Source organism: Odontesthes bonariensis, chromosome 8, assembly GCF_027942865.1.
Source record: "Odontesthes bonariensis isolate fOdoBon6 chromosome 8, fOdoBon6.hap1, whole genome shotgun sequence".
NCBI classification, from domain to species: domain Eukaryota; kingdom Metazoa; phylum Chordata; class Actinopteri; order Atheriniformes; family Atherinopsidae; genus Odontesthes; species Odontesthes bonariensis.
This window is the reverse complement of record NC_134513.1, coordinates 14,443,866-14,466,602: the sequence shown is the minus strand read 5'-3', so window position 1 is coordinate 14,466,602 and position 22,737 is coordinate 14,443,866. Positions and strand designations below refer to the sequence as shown.

The following is a 22,737-nucleotide window of genomic DNA, read 5'->3' as shown; positions in this document are numbered from 1 at the left end:
TTTGTTCATATTTCCAATTTAACTTCTCAAAGTTACCAACAGCATAACAAAGGATGGTTCCATGGCAGGACGGGGTCCTTTCAGGAACCCTCCACTTCAGGCACGGAAAGACTCCTTACTTGCATTTGTGAAACATAAAAGGTACTAACAGGTGGGATTACATCACAGCAATGTCTTCAATTACACACTACAATGAAGTTTTTAAAAATCGGCACAGCTGTCAAATAACTAGTAGCCAACATCTGGCTAACAGCCACTTACACTAGTAATTTCTGTTTTAGCGCTCTAAAACCCATTAGAATGGTGACATGTAGTAAAACCAAACTGTCACATTTAAGTGCATTTTGTAAAGTTTTTGACCCATTTTTAGCTTGTATTATAGTGCTTGGACTAAAGTGAGTATATGCATCCTTAAAAACTTTACTAGATGCCACATTATCAAATCTTGCCACACGTTAAGTATCTTTTTTTTATCTTTTATTTTTGAGAAACACAAAATTACTTAACAGCTTGAGACCCTCGTTGCTGTAAGGCAGCCATATTTCTATTAGGACATTACAACAACTCTACAGACATCTGCCTCTTATTCATAAAAGGAAATGAATTGCTGAATTTTACAAGTGAACAATCGACATTCATGTCAGTCATCAGAATTTATTGTGAGGAAAATAGATACAGGGACTGATGAACAGGTGACAGTTCTGTGTAAGAGGTTTATTTTCTCCATATATATTACAAATAGAAGCACAAATGCTCATTAGACTCGACAACGGTGTGTCCGAAGTACTTTGAAGAGCTATCAGCAATGGGAACGATGACGTCGGCCATTTATCTGCAAAGAAAGAAAACAAAGCATGAAGGAGGAAAAAAAACAAAAACTTTCAGACCCTATGAAAACTACTGGCTAACGCTAAAGGACATCTAGCCTGTTATATACATACATTCCTACAGCTAAAACTAGCCCAGGAGGGATCCAAACTTTAAACTCTATTCCACTGCGTTACCTCCTCTGTTCTGTTAAGACAAGCCTTAGTTCCTGAGTTCAGCAGAGGGTGAGAAGATTAGGTCAGAGCAAAGAATTAGTCATGAAAGAATGTGACAGCTTTATAAAAAAAATAAAATAAAAAAACCTCTTACATTCAAAGCCAAGAATTAATCGTGAGGGAGACAAAAAAAAAAAAAAAAAAAAGGTCTCAAAAGGTCAGAAAGTTACCGGAAAGAAGGAGGATCATAATGAGAGGGTGACTCGGGAAAATTCACGAGTGAACGAAGGAAGATAGCAAAAGAAAAAAAAAAGTGACTGAAGAAGATGAAGGAGGGGGCGGGGGGTGGTGAACAAGATTGACGACAGGATAGAAAACTTACAGAGCGGCGGCTCCTGAGATGATCTCAATGAGCTCCTTGGTGATGACGGCCTGTCTGGTACGGTTGAAGGTGAGGGTCAGCTTGTCAATCATCTCAGCTGAGGAGAGCAGAGAGAAATGTGTTCGAGTCAAATGCAAATCATGGCCGCGGGCGACGAAGAACGGGGCTCGGCACCAAAATAAAGCTCGAGATGAGACTAATAGGTGACCAAAACTAAATCAAGTTCTCCACCTGTGTGCAGCGTACTCTCTAACTGAGGCAGGTTGTCGTCACATCAAATGTTAGAAAGGTTTCACCTCCAGGAAGCAAAAGATATTCCAAAAAATATTGTAATTGTGAAACTACATAATAAAAGCAACAACAAAAGATAGTAAAGTAAGACCGAAGCTCCTCGATTAGTTTTTCGGTCTTTAATTCTCTAAATATCACAACAGACACTTAGCGCGCTCTTCTAAAGACACTCCAAACCTTCAGGAACACCAAGCGGGAATGCCATTGTCCCAAATCTCCCACGTGAAAGCTACTTTACACCCCTCAGTCAGATCAGCTTGACCACAACAAAGTACAGTAGAGGAAGTAGTGATTAACATCAAACCATTTAAGTCTTGTCTGAAAGTATCTGCTAAATCCTGTTTTGGACTGTATCCGGTGCCAAGTTCACGTAAGCCACATTAGATTTATTTTCCACAGCTGATGCGAGGCAGCTGGAGTCCCACATAATGCAGGGAAAAGCAGCTGCCTCATGATTAACTTGGTCGCTTTGATATCAACCGACGCTCATCTCACGTTACAATTAACCAGAGAAAAACGAGTTAAAATTGCTTTAAATGTTCTTTCATGTTTTGGTGGAAGCTACCTTTTTGGGGGGAATTGAGTAAAATGCCGGAAGTTTGAAGTTGAGAGGCCTACTCCCACGTTACAATTCCCAATTGCCACCGAATGCAACAGCAGTCGGACCCAAACTGTACAAACCGATTAAAGCCTCGTTTCTCGTCTCATTACTGGTCCAATAATAAAGTATCCATCTCTATCGAGGGAAATCCTGGTGTCTCCTTTGAAACAACACAAATTCTTGTTATTTCAATATGAATCTAATAAGCGTAGCATGGGCCCTACATATCTGTACATCCTGTCCACAGGTAGCTGCATCACCTCCCAAACTTCTACAAACACATCCTGTGTGTTAGCCAGGAAAGCCAGAATCTTACAGGCGTTCTTGCTGGCGCTGTCCATAGCAGTCATCCTGGCGCTCTGCTCGCTGGTGGAGGACTCCCTCATGGCCAGGTAGATGATGTTGACCATAGCAAACTCCTGGTAGTTCCTCAGCACGTCGGCATCAATGTCGTCATAGACGCCCATGTTCTCTGTAGCAGAAGAAGAGGCGCTTGAACAGCAGCTCTGACAGTGAACGTCAACGCTTCTTGTGTAAAATAAACGGGTATCACCTGAGTTGGAAACGGTGTCTGTGGAAAACACCGGCTTCTTGTCCGTCTTGTACGAGATAACAGACCTGCATGATGAGGAAAATAACTTTTATCACAAAGCATTCCAAGCATCGTTTTAAACTAATCAAAACAAAAAAATAAAAAACCTCCCAACTCCAAGCATCACACCTGAATCTATTAAAGATGACAGAACCCTGGTCAAACTCGTATCCACAGTTGAGCAGCTCGGTGGCGACGATGGAGGCGTCACCAAAGCTGGGTGGCTTGCGGCCGATTTCCTTGCAGTTCAAAATGATGTGCTTTCCATGAGTTCTGAGGAGATCAAAAAGGACATTGTCGTGGTAAACGACTCAGTGTGTTCATTTTCACTCCTATGTCCCCTTCTAATTTAGACAGATGCTTCCACGACTCCCACGAGAGAGACTCCTTTAGCTCAGCATTTAAGCTGCCAAAGCAGTGTTTTAATGCCTTCGCCATAATAAAACCACAAGTAAAACTGTAAACAGCCTGCAGATTTTTCCTGCACTGAGGACTGAAAAACTATTCACCCAGTTTTGTTTTTTTTTTTTTTTTTTTTTTTTTCAATAAAATGCTTTACAGTAGCTGTAACAGTAAAACCCAAACACTGACCACACTCATGTCCTCCATCGGTGCTGTAAGGAGGAGCAATATGGGGCGCCATGTCTATTCATACCTATGCAGGATGCCTCTCAGTTTGTCTCCGACATTTATCACCATCACCTCCTTGCCAGCGCCAGTCAGGTTGGCGATCTCAGCCTTGATGGCCTTGGCAACACCAGAGTGGATGGCACCACAGAGTCCACGATCGGAGCTCACGCCAACAAGCAAATGCTTGACGGCCTTGTCCTCAGGCACCTTGATGTCGGCCTTCTCGTACAGGGCTGAGGCGCGGAAGGAAAGGGGGAAATTTTAGGCAAGTGTCGCACACATTTAATAGCGTACGCCAGTTAAAATCCAACTCAACATAAGAGCATACCCAGAGCACCGTTGCCATAGACACGGGCGGGCTTCAGCTGCCTCTCAGCGCGAGCATACTTGGCAGCGGCCACCATCTTCATGGATTTTGTGATCTTCTGGATGTTCTTGATGGACTTCAGCCGAATGGTGACTAGAGAAAGAGAGAATATTCACAATCGCAGTTTCTGCAGCAACACGTCGCAAACATCTGAACGCCGCAGCCTTCAGTGTGAAAGTCACAAGACCAAAATAACAATGACATCATTTTGGTGGAATTTATTTCAAATGAAACACCTTTAACTATTGTGTCAATCTCTGATATTTAGAGCAAAAGTTTTCAATATTCTATTGAACTTAACATCTGAAAATGATGATGCATCCAAACATTTTGACTCAAATTAGCAATGAAGAGGTGCTCAGTCACAGATTAATCAAAACCTAAAACGCAAGTCTCCCTATGTCTGTAGTAAAAGCCCTCCCAAGTTGTACCAATACAGTCCTCTTACTGCAAGGTCGAGCCGAGATCTCAGGGATAAACTAAAAGAAAGTAGTGCCATGTTTCAAAGGTACAACAACTCCATTAGAAATGCATTAAAACTGTTTTGTATCTCCTGTCATAACAGCCAGCACGTGAATCCCTGCATTTGCCTAATGAGCTGAATGACATTTCCCACAAGAGTACAGCATTTTTGTCTACAGTGATATGAGAGTGAGATTATAATCGGATCAATATTATCAGGGAATTTTTTTACATTTCAAGTAAGCTAATATCATTCAACAGTACTTACTGTCCTTCAAGGTAGCCATGTTCCTGACCTGCCCACTGTGAACAGAAACACTGCATGTGAGCAATTGTTGCAAGTTTCATCAATGTACAACATAATTAAAGGTCTTAGCAATGACACAAGCCTCTAGCTGCTGTGCTCGCAACAGAGTAGAAAAATTAAGCTTTTACAACCCAGATTTAGCTTCGTGCTAACGTCAGAGGTGCACCCTTTAGCTTAGAGGCTAACATCAGAAAAAGCTTTTGACAGTTTGCTAACCCTAGCTGAGTAATGGGTGTTTGGCGGTGTAAAAAGATAACGTGAGAAAAAGTCATTGATAAGGTTTTGCAGTTTCGTCTCCATCTTCTCGGACAATGTCAAGACGTTCTAGCATTAGCTCTTAGCCGGCTGAAGTTGTCCCTTCTCAACTGAGCACACTGCTGTCATTCATTAGCTGCGGCCTGCACGTTAGCACGTCCTTGCAGTCAAGAACTGCGTGCGTTACCGCAAGTAAAAGCTACACATTTATTTCGAACACATGCCTTTGAAACAGTCATACACAAAAGACAAAAAAATACAAATAGTTAGAGAGGTTTTTCAGAATATTATGACTTTACCATTGTGGGGAGAACACAAACGCGCTGGTCCTGGCGAACATGGTTACTGCTATGAAGGTCAGACACACAGGACTGCGCAGGCGCAAAGTAAAGTCAAAATGGATGGACGCCACCTTCAGGGACTGATAGAATATTTGTTCAAATAAACTTCGCGCAAGATAGCCTCAAACATTTCACTGACGTTAAATGGTTCGATTGAAAATTCATCAAGAATATAAGTATTTTTTTCTGGTTAAAGCTATAACATCCTGTGCAAAAACATTCATTTGTTTCACCATATTCTTTTACAATTGTTATAACTGGTCATTTCTCTCAAGGGTTTGGCATTGGTGATTATTTGAGTAAATCAGGCACACACCCGTTTCCTATGTTTGAGTTTTTTCAGAAATGTATACAAGCACAACTTTGAAAACTTATAAATCATTTGTTGACACTTACCGTGCTTGAAGGTGTGTTTAAAGTTATTCATTTAAAGCTCCTTTATACACGCTTATTGCATTTTCCCATATGACTCAGTGAAAACATCCTGCAATCAAGTGACTCTTCCATCTTGTCAAGCGAATGTGACCAAATCTCCTTGCCTTTTGTATGTCGAATAGAAGAATTTAAATTTTTTTACAAAAAGATTCGTTGAGGAATAGACAATATCTGTCTTTACTTTCAACAGTAAAATCTCATTCTTTTGTTAGTTTTATTTAGGTGCTATTTCATTCAATTTTTCAACCGAGCTTGGCTCGTGCTTGTCTTAAAATTCACAGAAGCAAAATATTGACCGAAAATGCTTCCTGTCAATCAAAAGAAGATATTTAATAAGAAATACGGAGCTAACCAGTAGGTCGTAAATGCAGCACATGTTTATCGCGAGTTTTAGCTTATTCGTGAGATTATGACGTCAGGCAGGCGGAAACGGTTTTATCTTGGTAGTGGGCTCATGTCCGTGTATTTACCACGGATTTTGAAAGAAAACCTAGCAACTGGTGTCTTAATTTCAGTGTTTTACCGCGTTTTGTTTGTTTGTTGTAACTGGTCGCGATGGGAAAGGCGGATTTTCTCTCCCCTAAAGCGATTAGCAACCGCATAAAATCCAAAGGTCTCCAGAAGTTGAGGTGGTACTGCCAGATGTGTCAAAAACAATGCCGAGACGAGGTGAGATGTCGATCTGGACTGTCTTTTTGAGGTCCGTCAGAGGTTGCTGGTGTTTAAAGACATGTTTGCCAACCGTTTTTTTTTTTATGTTGACAGAATGGCTTCAAGTGTCACTGCATGTCCGAGTCCCACCAGAGGCAGCTGCTGCTGGCCTCAGAAAACCCAACAAAGTTCATGGACTACTTCTCAGAGTGAGTTTAAGACGATGTTGTGTGTAGCTGTTTCTTGGCATCATAGAGAAACAAACACGCGCGAGTGGTATTTCAATAACAAGAACACTTCTTTTTTTTTGTTTTATTACAGCGAGTTTAAAAGCGACTTTTTGGAGCTGATCAGAAGACGTTTCGGTGAGGAAGGCGTTCAATTAGATGTCCTCAAACAGCTCTTGGAAAGTCTTTGTTCTTATTATTTTCTGATCCACAGGGACCAAGCGCGTGCACAACAACATCGTCTACAACGAGTACATCAGTCACCGAGAGCACGTCCACATGAACTCCACGCAGTGGGAGACTCTCACTGACTTCACCAAGTGGCTGGGCAGAGAGGGTAAGACAGTGGGAGCGCACAGTGTTTAAGGTTGGTTGGGATCCTCATCAAGATGTCCATCGTATACTGACTCTGTAGCTCAGAGTTGCACAGGTTGCAGGTTAAGTTGTCTCTAAAGATCATACCATTAAGTCAAAGGTTGACAAAGACTTCCTCAGTTTTGCAGAAGCCTTTCAAAAGAAATGCGAAAATGGCTAAAGCATAACGTCACATGTTAAAACTGAGACATTGCTCCTGTAGTTTTTTATATTTTCAGAAAGTGGAAACATTTTCCAATTCTTCCTCGATTTCAGCTTCGTTTTTGTTTGTTTTTTTGTCATTTGATGCATCCAGAACCTGCATATATTGTTCAGCGTTAGATGAAAAATTTGCAACTAATCAGAGTCTGTTTTTATTCTCTTTTTGCTCAACACCCCAATCATTTAAAGGTTTTTAAATGCTGTAACGTTTGAAGTCTGTGTGGGGGGGGTATGTTAGGAGGCATTCAATAGTGTCTGAGAACAGCCTGCTCACAGATGGACCGGCGGGGCTTGCATTCACTCCTCCCTGCCATCTTCATGGGGAGAAGTCCTGATTTCTCTGAATTTGTTCCAACTTCAATGTGACGACCAGGTTTGTGCAAAGTCGACGAGACCCCTAAAGGCTGGTACGTCCAGTACATTGACCGCGACCCGGAGACAATCCGCCGCCAAGAGGAGCAGGCGAGGAAGAAGAAGCAGGACCTGGATGACGAGGAGAGGAGCGCCAAGTTCATCGAGGAGCAGGTCCGAAGAGGCCGCGACACCAAGGAGACGGAAGTGAGCGCCAGCGTCGCAGACGCGCACTGTCCTTTTTGTTGGTTTGGCCAAAATAAATCTAAAGTTTTGCAATGAAACCTTTTTGTGCTTTTTGTTTCTTTTCTGTAGGAAAATCCGGTTTACACAGAGCTCAAGCGTGAGAGTGAGGAGGAAAAAGGTTAGTCTTGTTTTTCTTGTGTGACGAAAGCTTTTGTTGTACAAAACTTTTCTTTGCACTCACCTTTATGTGTGTGTGTTTTTTTTTTTTTTTTTTTTCTTGCAGTTGCTTTCAACCTGGGTGCCTCTTCCTCTGCAGCTGGCCCCTCTAAATCAAGGTACGGGTGTCTCTGTGCGGGTTGAATAAGTTTACTGAGGCCTTCAGTCTCTAACTGGACTTTGTGTCTCCCTTTAGTTCTGTCCTGGGTGCGAGCGCTCTGAAAGCAGCAGCGACATCATCATCATCATCCGCGGTGAAAAGGAAAGACGCATCCTCCGGTTCAGACCCCAGACGGGAGAAGAAGAAGAAGTCTGCTCTGGAGGAGATCATTGAGGTTGCGATTGCGTGTGTGTTTATGTTTGGTCGGCTGCGGTTGCTGCCAAGCGTTCTGATCGGTCCTGTGATGCTTTTTCGTTCAGATGGAGGAGAAGAAGAAGAAGAAGCAGCAGTCTGTCAGAACTGACTACTGGCTGCAGCCCAACATTGTAGTCAAAGTCGTCACCAAGAGGCTGGGAGAGAAGTACCACAAGAAGAAGGCTGTTATCATGGTAACGCTGTTGTAACTGATTTGAATTGATAAATATGCGTAGGAAGAAGATCTTTGTTGCTAATAGCTGTGGATCTCTTCTGGCTGCAGGAGATGCGAGACAGATATGCTGCGGTGGTGAAAATGATCGACTCCGGAGACAAACTGAAACTGGACCAGAATCACTTAGAAACCGTCATACCCGCACCAGGTACTGCCGCCTTGTAACCCGAAGGAACTTTCTGAAGGTCGTTTGGATATAGTTGCCGTCAATCTCGTTGTGAAACCCCCCGCAGGCAAACGGGTTTTGATCCTGAACGGCCCCTACCGAGACGCAGAGGCCGTGCTGGAGGGGATCGACGAGAAAAACTTCAGCGCCACGCTCGCAATCGACACCGTAAGTGTTTCCGCAGTTGCATCTGTTCTTTCATCTCCCAAACCCAAAGACGCCCGTCATGAAATCTCTAACTTCACGCGTTTCTGTCGCAGCAAGGCTCTGCGTTGGCTCTGGATTGTTGCCACCAGGGGGCAGGCTTACTTCTGCTTGTATTAAGCCTCTAGCATGGTTGCCGTGTCGGCTAGCGCGAGCGGTGTTGATGACGTCACGATTTCGTGCCGGCTATATACGGTGGCGCAAGTCGATGCGCCAGTAGTTGCAATTTTCTCCATCACAGAGGTGTCGCTGCTATGTGAAGGTTACCGCTATTCTACAACGAAGAAAGTCTAGAAGAAAACGTCAAAAGCAGGAACACTGTCATCAATGATACTGCTGCAGTATCTGATTTCTGTTTCACGAAGTTCGTGAGCCAAGACAATTCAGTCAATAGAGGTGAAGGTCTGAAGCCCCCGGCATCACCACTTGGAGTCTCTGCCCTCTTCTTTGCCTTCACGTATCTGTCCCGTAGCTTCTCCCACACATTCTTACAGAACTCTCCCTCTTTCCTCAAAGTTCTGCCAATCTCTGTCCACGAGTTTTGGGAGTTTACGTTGGTCCCTGTGCTGTTTCAGTGCTGTTTCGTACAGGTGCCTGTACAAACACACCTCCTGACTCAGCCTGGTCTCACATTGGTCCATCCTGTTTGTCGTTCTCGGCGCAGCCAAGTTACAAAAAATCGTCTGGTCCACGACAACGCGCTGCGCCGTCTTTTCAAGGCAAGCGCCATGCCTGAAACGTCATTTTGACGTCACGGGCCGCCACCGCCGTGAGCAACGCGTCAACTGTAAATCCAGCTTTAGTGTTGGCCATGCAGCTTCACCCTTGGTTCTGTGTAACTCTGAATGAATCGGTATCTAAGATACGCATGGCTTCATCTCTGAGGTTTTCCCGCGGCTGTGCTTCAAGTTGATTTTTCTTTCTTCGTCCGCAGGGTCCTCAGAAAGGGAAGAGAGTGGACGTCGCCTACGAGGACTTCTCGAAACTGGCTTGACCGAGCAAGCACTCTGTCTAAGCCTCAGGCAGTCTTTGGGCTGAGGGACTCTACTGTGTCAGAGTTAATTCCCAGACGTTCACCTGTACATACACGCATCCCACAACTCACCTGCTTGAGAAATCAGGGAAACTTAGAGCAATGTCTTTTTTTTAATTTTTTTTTTTTTATTTAGTCTTTTTTTTTTGACAATATTCAGGTTGATCTTAACAATGGAAACGTAAAGTTTGTCCAAATAAATCTCTTGTGTGGAAAATACAGTTGTTGTTTTTTTGTTTGTTTTGTGACATCAGTTACACACAAAGTTACATCCTCCACTTTCATCTACATCTTAAATTGTTATTTTCCTCATTACTTTGCTGACCCAGGTGTCGATAGCAGCGTGGGTATTTGAATGTGGATAAGGCTGCTTAGAGCGTCTGGAGGAAGCTGGTCAGGCCTGGCACAATGTAGTTGGTGTAATGGCCGTCGATGAAGCCCTTCCCGCTGTTGTGAATGAACCAGCAGTAGATGTCGGAGCCGCGCTTCTTATCGCGTCTGTAGTCCTTCTGCCAGCCCCTGATGCGCACACAAACACGAGAAATGAGGATTCTGACGAAAGCTTTAAACGTTTTTTAACAGTTTGCTTTTAAGTGCACGATGAAGTACCTGGTGACCAGCAGCTTATTGCCCTTCACCTCCATGGTGGCCTCGTTCTTCAGGGGATCGGCTCCTTTGTGGATGTCGTACACGCTCACCTCAGGCTCTCTATTAAACTGGCCTGTCGGATCACATTTATGTGTGTCAGTTAATTCGTTGAACTGGGCTTGGACCGTGGATGAAATAACACAATCTGGGACTACTTTAATATACTGGATCTATCTGATTTGTATAGATTTTCAGACCTGATTCAGAGGCTTTTCCAACCCAACAGGTTGAAAACATGCTTTCTTACCTGTTTTTCACACAGGGGGGGTTACTCTCCCCAACAGAGGATGCTTCTCATTTTCTAATATGAGTATCAATCTAAACTGATATTTATAATTGTGCTGATGGGTAAGGATTGTAATTCTGACAGTCGTCCCTACGCTGATCACATATTAAAGCTTGAACATCTACAGTCTTCAGTAGTGTTTCATAGGCCTACCTATGAGTCCATGTACCAATGGTGAATGATGGTTTTCATTGGGAATGTAAACCCCCAAGAAGTCAACGTTGACGGGATGTTTCTTCCACGCGCGGTGAAGCAGCACCATCACCTGGACATTATCATTTATTGTGATGGTGGCAACAGAGTTCTTCCGAATCGAAATCCTCACCCTAAAAAAAAACAGAAACGCAACGATGTCATGCCAAACTGTTGCAAAGGCAGCAAAGCGGACAGTGTGACTGAAGGTGCTTCGGTTACCCATCCTGTGCGATTTCAGCTGTGGACCCCCAGGTGAAGGAGTGGTTGCTCCTGCCATCGGTCATCGTGATGGAGTCAGTGCCGACTGTCACACTGACTCCATCCGGCTGATAGTAGACTGAGATGATGCCAAAGTAGGTCCTGAGTTTGCTCTTGTGCACCTGTTTGGAGCCGATCAACTGACCGTTCACAACAATACCTTCCGGGACAGGGCGGGGGGTTAAAGAAGAAGAAGAAGAAATATTACGTCATGCTGGATTTAAAAGTTGAATCGGCATCAAGCTACACTTGCTAGATGTTAGATTTTTCATGAAAAACATTAGCTCATCTCGAATTTGATGGCAGCAACACATCTCAAGAAAGTTAGGACAGGCGCATGTTTAAGCATCTCCTCTTCTTTTAACGTCTGGGAACTGAGGAGGCCAGTTGCTGGACCGTTTGGAGTGGAACATCCAAATGTGTTTACAGGTGGGGAAAGTTGGTCTGGTTTGCAGGCAGGTCAGTCCTGTACCAGGACTCTTCTGCTATGAAATAGATGCAGCATGAGGTTTAGCATTGCCTTGCTGAAGGATGTAACATCTTCCCTTGTCTGGATTGGAGCATGTGTTGCTTTAAAACCTGTATGTACCTTATAGCCCTGATGGCAAGTTGCCAGATCCACAGAGATGCAGGCTTTTTAACTGAGCGCTGCTAACAAGCTGAATGGCTCCATTTTTCTTTAGAACGGAGAACGCAGCGTGCGTGATTTCCAAGAATTATTTCAAATTTCGATTGACAGATCTTGCAGATTGCTAAACCGTCTTTACTTCTGAGAGACTCTGACTCTGTAAGGTGCTCCTTTTTCGGCCACACTCATGTTACTGACCTGTTGCCAATTAGATACATCAGCTGCAATGGGTTTCTCCACGGTTGTGTTTGATAACGTACACACCGCACATATTTTCCTTTGCATGTTCCAGTGAAACAGGTGACACTAGCCCAATTAGGAACAGTCTAGAGGTCTTAATAAATGGACTTGTCTGCAGTTTGGACCTGTCACTGCAAAAACGTTTTGAGTTATATTAAAAGAAAAACACAAAAGTGTTGTCAAAAGAAGAGGTGATGCAACGCAGCAGAAGGAGAAATGCTCCTGTTCCAACTCTTTGGAAACAGATTTCTGGCACGAAATTCCAAATGACAAGTTTCCCAGATTCGGTGTTTGTTCTCTGTCATTTAAACTTAATTTAAGGGATTTGAAAACCACTTCATGCTGGTTGTATCTACATTTCACAGTGTCCCACCCTTTCTAAGCAACCACGATCGTGTTTCTTTTAGGCGTGAAACTTAAAATGCGCAGCATTCAAGAAAAATATGGGCGCAAAACACACCAGAAGATGTGGTAAGAGACTTTTTTTTTTTTTTTTTTTTTTACAACTATTTATAGTAGGTGTGGCACCTGTTCCGTTATCTGACACCAAGTTGAGAATGTGACCAGGTTTGGAGTCAATGTTGAAGCAGACGTCCGTGTTGCTCCCAGGCAGGCGGATGATGAAGTGAGGGTCGTTGTCAACTGAAGGAGAAACACTGAGTTGGCTTCATATTGAGCACCATTTCCACACAGCATCGCAGAAGAGTGCTTGTGATGCTCTAGAAGTGTATATGTGGTTTACCTAAGTGAACCTTATCAGGCACAGTCCACTCCACTGGGCCCTTCTCGATGGCGTGTGGGGGGGACGGAGTAGTTATCTGGACCCATGGAGGAGGCTGGTAGACAATGTGCGATGGAGAAGGGCCAGTATATGCCGCTCCTCCATTCATTCCTATATGTTAGCAAGTATAAGACATCCCATGTATTTTATTCAACAGATAGTCTCCTTTTTCAGTTTTCTAAGTTGTTTTTCATGTTGAGCATTCTTTCCTTTACCGTACTGTGCCCGTTTCGTAAAAATGTAACATAATCGTGCTGCTTGTGGTCAGGCACCTGAGCAGCATCCTTGTTTGGGATCCTTCGGGGAATCAGCCAGCAGCCTCTCCTTGGCGTCCTCGCTCTCCACCAGCAGAGCAGTGAGCGGAGTGACAAACTGATGCTCCACAGCCAGAGTCATGATCCGCTGCGTGATCTTCCTCTTTTTGGCAGCCGTTGGAGCCAGAGACCTACGAGGAAGGGAGCCGCACTACGGTTGTAAAATACTGACAACACCACAAACTGACTCTTTATTCTGACAATAATAGCTTATTTCGACCAAAAAAAAAAGCTGTCTGACAGAGGTTTGAATTTGGATCATGAAAGGAGGCTATTGACATCAATTTGTGTGCTTATTTCCATATGCATAGCTGAGCCCATTTTTTTAATCTTGTTTCTTTACTTTGTTCTGAATTATGTCTCTTCAGTGGTGTCAAAAGTACACACATTTGTTACTTAAGTAGAAGTATAGATACTGCAGTTTAAAAACACTCTGTTAAAAGTTGAAGTATCAACTTGACCTCTTTACTCAAGTAAAAGTGAAAAAGTATGTGCTCCAAAACCTACTTAAAGTATAAAAGTATAAAGTAACCTTTAAATAAAAAAAAGGTAGATGCCACTATATGAATTGCAAGCTTAATTTGAAAACTGGTTAGTTCTACATGTGGCCCAAGACAACAATCATAAAACTATTACTGTCAAAGACAAAGTCACTCAAGGAGCATGTTCTTTCTCAAACTTGGAATTGGAATTTAATTACACGTGAGGTAGTATTCAAGAGGTAGGTCGTGAGGTATTCATGTTCGTTCCATCAAAAAAACAAAAAAAAGTCTTACTGCCTGAAAAATTCAAAGAAAAAAAGATATACACACGCACGTTCCCCCCTTTGTCATAGCTGACAGTCAAGACAAAAACTGAAACGAAAATGAGCTCTTTATCACTACATACAGAGCACCTAAAATGGTCTGAAAATGGCACGGAGTAGGAGAGTGCAACAATTTTGCATACACACTAAGATTATGTTAGACGCTTCGCGTGTATTGGATGGCGCACATGACGTGAAATACATAAACATTAAACTGAAGCCAAGAGTTAAAAAAAAAAAAAAAAAGACTGAAGCCAAGAGTAACGAGGCTGTTTGTTTTGAAAATGTAAGGAATAGAAAGTACAGATACTTGTGTGAAAATGTAATGAGTATAAGTCAGAAGTAGGCAGAAAAATAAGTAATGGAGATACAGATACCTAAAAAGTGTACTTAAGTACAGTAACGAAGTATTTGTACTTTCTTACTTGACACCTCTGTATCTCTTGTATTTAAAGTTCACAAGAGATGGCCGGTGGAGTGTCATTAGCCTCCATTTTGCCTGTATGGCATACGTTTGAAAACAGTGCGCTCTGATTGGTCAGCTCCACCTGCCTGAGTGGGTACCATCAACTGTTCTGCAACAGCTTTACTGAGATGTACAATTCAAGAAACAATTCCAGTTTATATCCCCAAATAAAGAAGTTATCACACCTTTACTAGGAAATGATCAAATAAAAAATAAAAAAAGGACTGTAATTACAAAATTGCTATGGCAGATACAAGTGTACAGACTATGTATGATGTAATATACATTACACAAAACTACAGAGCATAAAAAATGACTTTGAACACAGATGGATTTATGGACAGTGCTCTCCAGCGTCTCACCTTTCGCTGATCAGCTGTTTGATGGTAAGGTAAGCCCACATCTGTTTGGCAAAGCCAGTGAACGAGTGCTGCTGTTTGGCCAGCTCGGTGTCCAGCTCTGTCATGTCTGACTCTGTCTCCAAGGTGATGTCCAGACGGGCCTGCGGGACGACATGAGGCAGAAAATACTGGCAGTTAGGTCACTGATCATTTTAAAAGAGTGAAAATCTAGTGTGCGTTGGTGTGTTTGGATTGGGTTCATTTCATTGTGAAGTTGACGTGACTTTGACCAAAAGTGAGGACATTAAGAGCAACTGGGACTGCACTGGCCGGTATAGTGGGTGGAATTTGGTTTATCTGTAAGTTTTTTACAAGCATACACCAGATGAACAAGGCAGGCCTGCCTCACTGTTCGATCCACACTCTGATTAAAAAAAAATTCCCACACAAGAGGGGCAAGTGTGGGACAATAATAATAATAATAATACATTTTATTTAAAACGCACTTTACATTTACAACAAAATCTCTAAGTGCTACAGTGGGGTAAAAGACAAATATTAAGATCAAAAGCAGGGACAGTAAAATGCAAATAAAATACACAAATAAAAGTAGTGAGTCCTTTAAATGCAAAAAAAACGAAATAAATACAGGACAGAGCATTTAAAGGGAGATCATTAAAAACATTGGGTAAAAGGAAAGGTTTTCAGGCCTGTTTTAAAGTGTTTCATCTGGCATCTGGGGAACGGCATCTAGGGAATCAGGCAACGTGGTTTGTAATCATTTAAACAGAAAATGACATTTCAATTTGAATAATTGTTGGATACTTTAAGAGGTTAAACTAACATTAATAACCCTGACTGACACATTGGAAAGCGACCCCTGCGTAAGAGACAGTGTGGGATTAATATATGGAATGGGTCTCACGGAGAAAGTGCTTGGAACTTGTTGGAGTGCGTGACTGTGTGTGTTAGACTCACAGCCGATGCAGTGGTGAAGCTGGTCAGCGTGTCACTCTCTGACGGCAGCACTCTGCCGGCCACCACCAGCTCTGAGCCTTCAAAGTACTTATCAAAGCGGTTTTGGGTGACCTCTGTGACCGAGTCCTCCGGGAATTGGACGGTGACCCTCGTCAGCAGGGGAGAGGAAACCTGGCTGTAAAATGCCTGCAAAGAAACAGGGAGAAAAGGCCAGAATTTATGACACCTAACTCTGGGAGTTCCCACCTCATAATATTAGATTTGTTTCATGGTTCTTCTGGTGAAAGGTGAGTCTTTATGGTGGACAAAGAAAAGTAGAAACCAGCAACTCAAGAGAATTCTTATATCATGTTTTATAGAATCTATTTTGTGATATTTTGCCGTTCATCTCAGATTCTTTTTTGTAAAATCAGGAAATTTCCGTCTTCATAAAACCAACTTTGGGCTCTAAACAGAAAAGATATCTTCAGTAGTTTCTTGTAAAGCAGCAGTGGGTTTTTGAAGTTTGCAAAGAATCACTTCGCTGTGTGTTTTGACTGATTTTCCAGTGGCTGTTTCTTCTCGCGAAATCTGCCCACGTGTGCAAAACGAGAGATAGAAATAAAAGCTAAAACTGTAAATCTCCCTAAATTGTAGCAGCTGTAAGGTGATAAATGATTTCTCAAGGCTCTAATATTTGTATTTTCACCAGAAAAAAAGGAGCAAAACTTTGAGATGGGGAAAACTTGGATGAATTGACACAAAATTAGAACTGACGGAGTTGGAGGAATGATTTCTCTGTTTTGTTTCGGTAAATTGTTTAGAATAGTAAATGAGCTTTGACTTCCAATGATCACCCCACCAAATCAAATCAAACTTTAAATATAAAATTCAAATACAGAAGTTTTATCACTATAAAAATCATTGCATATGGAACAGTTGCACAAAGCTGGTCTTCCTTCATAAAGGGATATTTCAGACTTTTTGACTGAAAGGGAATGAGAGAAGAAGCTGAAAGACGTCGGACTGGAAGGTTTTCCCTGCAGTTATTGTACCCGCAGCTGCTCTGCAGCGTCGTGGTTGGCATAGATCCTCTGAGCCATGCCTCTGTTCTCCATGGCGATACGTTCCAGGAAGTCATAGTCCACGTCAAAGCCGATGCCCAGCGAGAAGAGAGAAAACTCTTCTCTCATCACCCGCTTCACGTTCTTCTGGATGGTGCTGAGCTTGATCTCTCCTGCGGAGAGTCGGTGATGGATCAGCTGATTTCATTTGAACATATTTAGTGACATTAAAGACTGAGGACTAAAATGTGTCCGCCTCTCTGGTGGACCCGAATCGATCTTACCAACAGTGGGGTCTCCATCAGACACCAGAATGACCATGGAGACGGAGCGAGGGTCGATGAGCCCCTGATTGGACGCCCTCACCAACATCTGTACTGCTCTCATCAGCGCTTCGTTGATGTTGGTGCCTGGATGTCAGTAAAACATGGACACGTGTTCATGTGCATCAGTTTATAACAGCAGCTCTACCTGCGTATGAGGGAATACTCTGTCATACCGCCACTGGGTTTGATGTTCTGGATGTATTTCTTTGCATCTGCAATCTGAATAGACGTGCCGGGGACCAGCTCCTCACTCCAGCAGCGCACATTGTGATTGAAGTCTATGATGCTGAAGTAATCATCCATGGTCAGGTCATCCACAATAGCCTTCATGGCCTCCACTGTCTGTAAGAGAAGTATGAAATGAAGTGCATTCTGGAAAATGACCACGCGGTGACAGTGTTTTGGAAACAGTCATGAATCGGGAGAATGAGGACAATCGGCGAGGACAAACTCCATCCAAATGTAAACAACCGTCACTCACTTGCTTCATCTTGACCCCCCACATGGACCCGCTGACGTCAATGACGAACACAATGTTTTTAGGAAGAGGGGAGAGTTTGGAAGGCGCAAAGAAGTGAATAAAGTGACCGTCGGAGACCTGGGGAAAGCATTGGAAGCTGATGAAGCAATCGCGTCAGAAGAATTTCCATCGATTTTCAAAAAGATTTTGACGTGATATTGAATGGATGTGTGTGTGATACCTGCAGTTCTCCAGCATTGCTGTCTCTGGTCACATCGTATTTGACAGTAAAGACGCCATCTATAGCGCTACCTGTGCAGTTGTCACACTTTTTCTGCTGCTGTAAGCTGGGCTTGAAGACTATATGAGACTGAGGATAAGGAAACAAGAAAAAAAATTCAGCACAGTAGAAAACTAATGTGGCGCAGGGGGGATGCAATAAATTATGATAATAAAATTAGTCTTTGAATAAAGATAAAACTTATATTAAAAACAGCTTAGAATCTCAACACTAGTCTATGTGTTATGGCAATATCAAAAGATCAAGGACAAAAATGTTTGTGAACAGCAACCCGAAAAAGACTTTCTCATAGTAACAGGCACAAAAGTCAGTTCCCACACGAATATAAACCATGTTGACACACCCGTGGCATAAAAGGAGCCAGATTGTGTCCATCTATTTTTCTTGTGCATCATTTTTCAAATAATCACTCAAGGATCCTCAAGGATCCAAATCCTTGAGGATAAACTAAAAGAGGGAAGTTTGTGAGGTCAGAACAGCACCCAACATCTTAAGAGTTTCAGGCTGAATTGGAGTAATCTGGAGCGGTGGTTTCCGCCTCCACTACAGACTGCACACTAAGGCACTAAGGCGACGCCTTCTGAAGTAATTTTCTGTGAAAAATAGGAAAAAAGTTGAAAGTGGAGCTCTTTGAGAATGTGGCGCCTCAGTTTTGTTGTAGGCAACAAAATAAAGCGCATGAAGAAGAAAAAAAACTGTTCCAATTGTAAAACATAGCAGTGTTACGATCATGCTGTGGGTCCGCTTTGCTGGTTCTGATGGTAAAGACTCTGAATGATGAGATCAGAAGATTCCTGAGGCATTTTCGAGCTAAATGAGTAAGCTGGCGTCAGAGGACTAAGTCTGAGGCGATCGTCTTGGTTTCTTTCAGCCGGGCAAGAACCCCAAAGCACACCACCGACAGCACAAAAGAAGGGCTGAAAAGGAAAAGAGGTGGAAGAGGGGCAGAGACTAACAGCAAATGCCCCAAGATGACCATGAGAAGCTAACGTTTTTTGCAACCAGATGCTAGTAGGAAGCCATGAGTTGTGTCCATGGCATTGCTTTTATTTCACAATAGAAAAATCATTTTCGGGGTTGCTGTTGGAAAAAAAGCATTTAATCAAAAACTGTGTGACATGTTTTCTACCACAGATTTGATTAATTCTGCTGCCTTGCTGGGAGTACCGTCTCTTTCAGTGTTACCTTGTCTTTGGTAGTTGTTACTTTAATCAGCTCTTCAAACTGCCCTCCAAGTGTGTTTGGTGTTTGTACCATGGAAATTCCCTTCGGCTCATAGATGTACACATCCACCTGAAAAGAGTGCGGATTAGAGGGCATCGCTGGAGGTCAAGCAGGCACATCAGCAAGTATCAACCATGATATTGTCACCTGGAACTGTGGCACCAGCCTCCCAGGCTGCAGGAACAGCGAATGCTCGTAGGAGCCCAGCCTCCTCAGCATCATCTCCTGGTAGTGGAGCTCAAACTCGATGTTACTCCCGGGAGGAACGTGGACCTCTGTTTTAAAGGTCTCCAAGTCCTGGGAATTAGCCCTGTGAGGCAGAAAAAAAATTTCATTTGTATATATTCGTTAAGCTCTGTAAAGGAGTTCAATCTTTGAGGCTGGTCGAGCACCTGACGATGCCCGCTGCCTTGTTTCTGGCTCTGGCCTGGGCATACAGGTTCCTGGCCACCGTCTTCTCCTTCACTGAGCCCACAAATGTGATGCCGTTCACATTCCTGCCTCAGAAAAAGATGAAATTAGAATTATATTGGCTCCGCTGACCAGAAAGTTGAGACTGTACGAATCTTGGCTCACATGGTGAAGTTGGAGATAAAAGCCCGTTTGGGGACCTGAACGTTGAAGGCGATGCTTTGAGCTTTGGAGCCCGAGTTAACCACCGAACTCCGGACAGTTGTGTGAGCAAACCGCGAGGTGATGCGGCTCTCCACCTTGTAGCTCTTGACGGTGATGTCATCTCCGCGGATGGCCTGCGCAGGCAAGGAATGATGATGCAAGAGAAGTGATTTTAAGAGGCAGAGAATCTGCATCCAGTGTCTACACTGAACAAAATTATTGCATTTGGAAATTATAAATCAAATCTGGAATGTGATGCAGCAATACACTCAGGCAAGAAGAGACAGAAAAGTTCTAGAAGATCCAACAATCAAAAGATAAACACGCCAGGGTGTCAGGATTGGGTATAAAAGGAGTTTATACACCTTCAGTGTCCATAACATGGATGGCTTCATATGTGTGAAGGTACGACTGATGCAGAGGTGTAGAATGGAATTTGGAGAGACAAATGATGCCATTAAGATGACGTCTTTTCCAGGGAGATCTATGGTTACTTCAGCAGGGCAATGCCAGTGTTCCAACAGCTTGTCTTCATAGACACAGGATGTGTGTGGTTGACTGGCCTGCCTGCAGTCTATGTCTGCTGCCCATTGAAAACGTATGGAGCATCAACCACGGACTGTTGAGCCACTGAAATATTGTATTCGGCAAGAATGGAAGAACGGCAACTTTTGGTATCCTAGGTTGCCAAAGTATTAATAAGTGTGGTTCAAAAGAAAACCGATGTAACACAGAGGTAAGCAATGACTCTATCCCGACTTCCTTGAGTGATTTGCTGCATCAAATTTGCAAATTTGTTTGGATTTTTTTTAATCTAGTGAAAGGTTTTCTGGAAATGAGGTACACATGCAGTTCGGGGGTCATTTTAGTCATGGCTAATGGATTAGCTTCTTCTCAGCCTTTAGAGTCATTTGGACCTGATCTCATGATTTTCTGCTACGACTCAACATGTGCATGAAGCATGTTTAGTTTGAAGTTCTCCACTTATTTAGTAAAAAAAAGCACAATTGAAAAAGATGGCCTTTGTTTTACATACGGGCAGCGACCTGATTTCCAAACTAGAGAAAGATGAAGAAAAAGAGGGAAGCCGAGCAGGATCTGCTGCGAGCAAAGTCAATAACCGGTCAGTCACGAGGATCTCTTCAAACAGCAGCTTATCGATTAGGAGATAAGCTCAACTCTGTCACAGTGAAGAGGGCTTCAACAACAAGCGGACGGTCGTACCTCAAAGTCTTCCTGCTCTTCGCTGGTCAGAATATCTCTCTGGAAAAAACGCACAAACACGCCAAAGTCATCAGCCTCAAACTGTGCTCATAAGCCTTCTGAGTGGAGCTTATGTATGAAAAAAAAATTATGAGAGATGATTTCAAACTCCAATTCGGATGGCAGTGGTTGTATTTGTTGACAATCAGACACATGAAATAAACTTCAGACTGTTTGGATGAAATTCTCACCTTGTGCCTCTCCCGATGGTCCCGTACATGTGACTGATAGAAGAAAGAAAATTATTATGAACCTTCCATGTACTCATAATCTATATCTAGTTTTGTGGCAGAAAAAAACACTCCATGGTTAACTTAACTTAAGCGCTAAAAACCCCAAAAAGATGTCGAAGATCATCTTTATTCAGAAAGTTTCGGAGAAGATGACTTTTCAGAAGTCAGGGAGTCGGCGCTGAGGGTTTTTCATTATGAACAATTTACAAGACAGCAAGAAGAAAGCAGCATTTCTCCCTGAATTTCTCTCAATTTCAGCTCATTTTAGTTTCCATGAAAGTCAATAAAAACCCCAAAATATAACACCATGAAGTCATGAACATGAAGTCTTAAATATAAAAACACTATAAGATCCCAAATCAATAAACATCTGAATATTAATCAATGTATTGGCTCTCTTGCAAGCCATAAGGGAGAACTGATCTCATTCTAACTTTACACTGTTCACGTAAATTTGCTTGAACAAACTTTGCCTGAGATTCGACCTTTTTTAAAAAAAAAAAACTCCAACTCACCGCCTCGTCCTCCCATTCTCCGTCTATCACAAACTCAAAGCAGCGGCCCTGATGGAGGATCAAGAGCCCCTGAAGCAACAACAGCAGACGCCTCATGTTTCCAGGCCTGTGGATTCACACACTCATGTTCTCACACACACATTAGGAAAAAAAAAGAAGAACTGACAGTGAGATTGTCTATCTGCAGGGAGACCTGTGGAAACACAGCTGAGCTGAAAACCGAAGGTTAAAATCCACTGAACTGATCGACCCCAGTCAATATTTGTTGTGTTTCATGTAACCCCAAGAGGAGGAGGAAACTTTGAAACTTGACCTGCAGCGTGGGCAGGATAAATAGAACAGATTGGAGTCATTTAGGATCCAACAGAAGTATCTGTCCAGTCAGAAAAGTTGCAGATTCACCAAATGTCCTCACTTGTTCTGTATCTTTACAAAAACATTGAGGGCCTGACACGGCCTGACACTAATCTGCACTTTATGAACGAACGCTGTAATGCTGTACTTTGTCCACAAGATGGCACCAAAGCTGGGCTCTTTCATGTTATGATGCAAAAAGTGGATGTGTGTTAAAGGACAAGACCGGTTTTTTTACATTGGGCCCTTGATTTCACATTATAACATGATGTTCTACTCACCCCTGCTTGTTGTTGGTCATTTGGAGCTGTTCCGAAGATATTCGCGAGGCGTCTGGCTGCTCTCTTGAGATATTCGGCCATGAAACGGTTTCCTATGGGCAAGCTTATACAGGCACAGACTATGCTGTTTATAATTTATTAATTACTGTACACTAGCACTGATAACGTGGAGGTGCGTCGCTTACTTAAAAAAATCCGGGTTACTGTAATTTTGATTTTTTTTTTTGTCGTAAAGTGGGTGTTACTGACGTCATCGTCGTGCAACTACCACAGACAGCCCACAGACCTGCTGCCTATTTATTCATTCAGCTAAAATTCAGTCAATGGTCCATCTGC

General features: G+C 42.9%; 3 protein-coding genes across 4 annotated transcripts; 1 reads left to right on the top strand and 2 right to left on the bottom strand.

Annotated features, from left to right (window-relative positions):
- Positions 1-640: 640 nt before the first annotated feature.
- On the bottom strand, positions 641-5,273 carry atp5f1c (ATP synthase F1 subunit gamma). Of its 2 annotated transcripts, XM_075471861.1 has the most exons (9): positions 5,170-5,273; positions 4,577-4,611; positions 3,808-3,939; positions 3,505-3,712; positions 2,979-3,122; positions 2,811-2,875; positions 2,574-2,729; positions 1,366-1,462; positions 641-832 (listed from the first exon to the last, which is right to left on the bottom strand). In XM_075471861.1, exons 1-9 carry the CDS (start codon positions 5,208-5,210, stop codon positions 829-831), a joined length of 882 nt encoding a protein of 293 aa, XP_075327976.1. In that variant the 5' UTR covers positions 5,211-5,273; the 3' UTR covers positions 641-828. The 2 variants fall into 2 exon arrangements, with proteins under 2 accessions (XP_075327976.1, XP_075327977.1); XM_075471862.1 differs by lacking the exon at positions 641-832 and having other exon boundaries at positions 1,362-1,462.
- A 787-nt stretch (positions 5,274-6,060) lies between these two features.
- On the top strand, positions 6,061-10,065 carry kin (Kin17 DNA and RNA binding protein). Its single transcript, XM_075471860.1, has 12 exons — positions 6,061-6,315; positions 6,412-6,506; positions 6,619-6,662; positions 6,739-6,861; positions 7,474-7,658; positions 7,767-7,815; positions 7,921-7,972; positions 8,050-8,188; positions 8,274-8,402; positions 8,492-8,591; positions 8,677-8,777; positions 9,748-10,065. Exons 1-12 carry the CDS (start codon positions 6,202-6,204, stop codon positions 9,805-9,807), a joined length of 1,191 nt encoding a protein of 396 aa, XP_075327975.1. The 5' UTR covers positions 6,061-6,201; the 3' UTR covers positions 9,808-10,065.
- A 104-nt stretch (positions 10,066-10,169) lies between these two features.
- itih2 (inter-alpha-trypsin inhibitor heavy chain 2) lies at positions 10,170-21,971 on the bottom strand. The gene is made up of 21 exons (XM_075471859.1): positions 21,767-21,971; positions 21,210-21,242; positions 20,980-21,018; positions 19,717-19,889; positions 19,533-19,637; positions 19,288-19,450; positions 19,102-19,209; positions 17,857-17,985; positions 17,637-17,753; positions 17,329-17,497; positions 17,114-17,239; positions 16,821-17,002; positions 15,787-15,972; positions 14,830-14,969; positions 13,155-13,327; positions 12,844-12,993; positions 12,630-12,743; positions 11,195-11,393; positions 10,934-11,106; positions 10,456-10,567; positions 10,170-10,365 (listed from the first exon to the last, which is right to left on the bottom strand). The coding sequence occupies exons 1-21, from the start codon at positions 21,860-21,862 to the stop codon at positions 10,218-10,220; spliced, it is 2,835 nt and encodes a 944-aa protein (XP_075327974.1). The 5' UTR covers positions 21,863-21,971; the 3' UTR covers positions 10,170-10,217.
- Between the last annotated feature and the right edge of the window lie 766 nt (positions 21,972-22,737).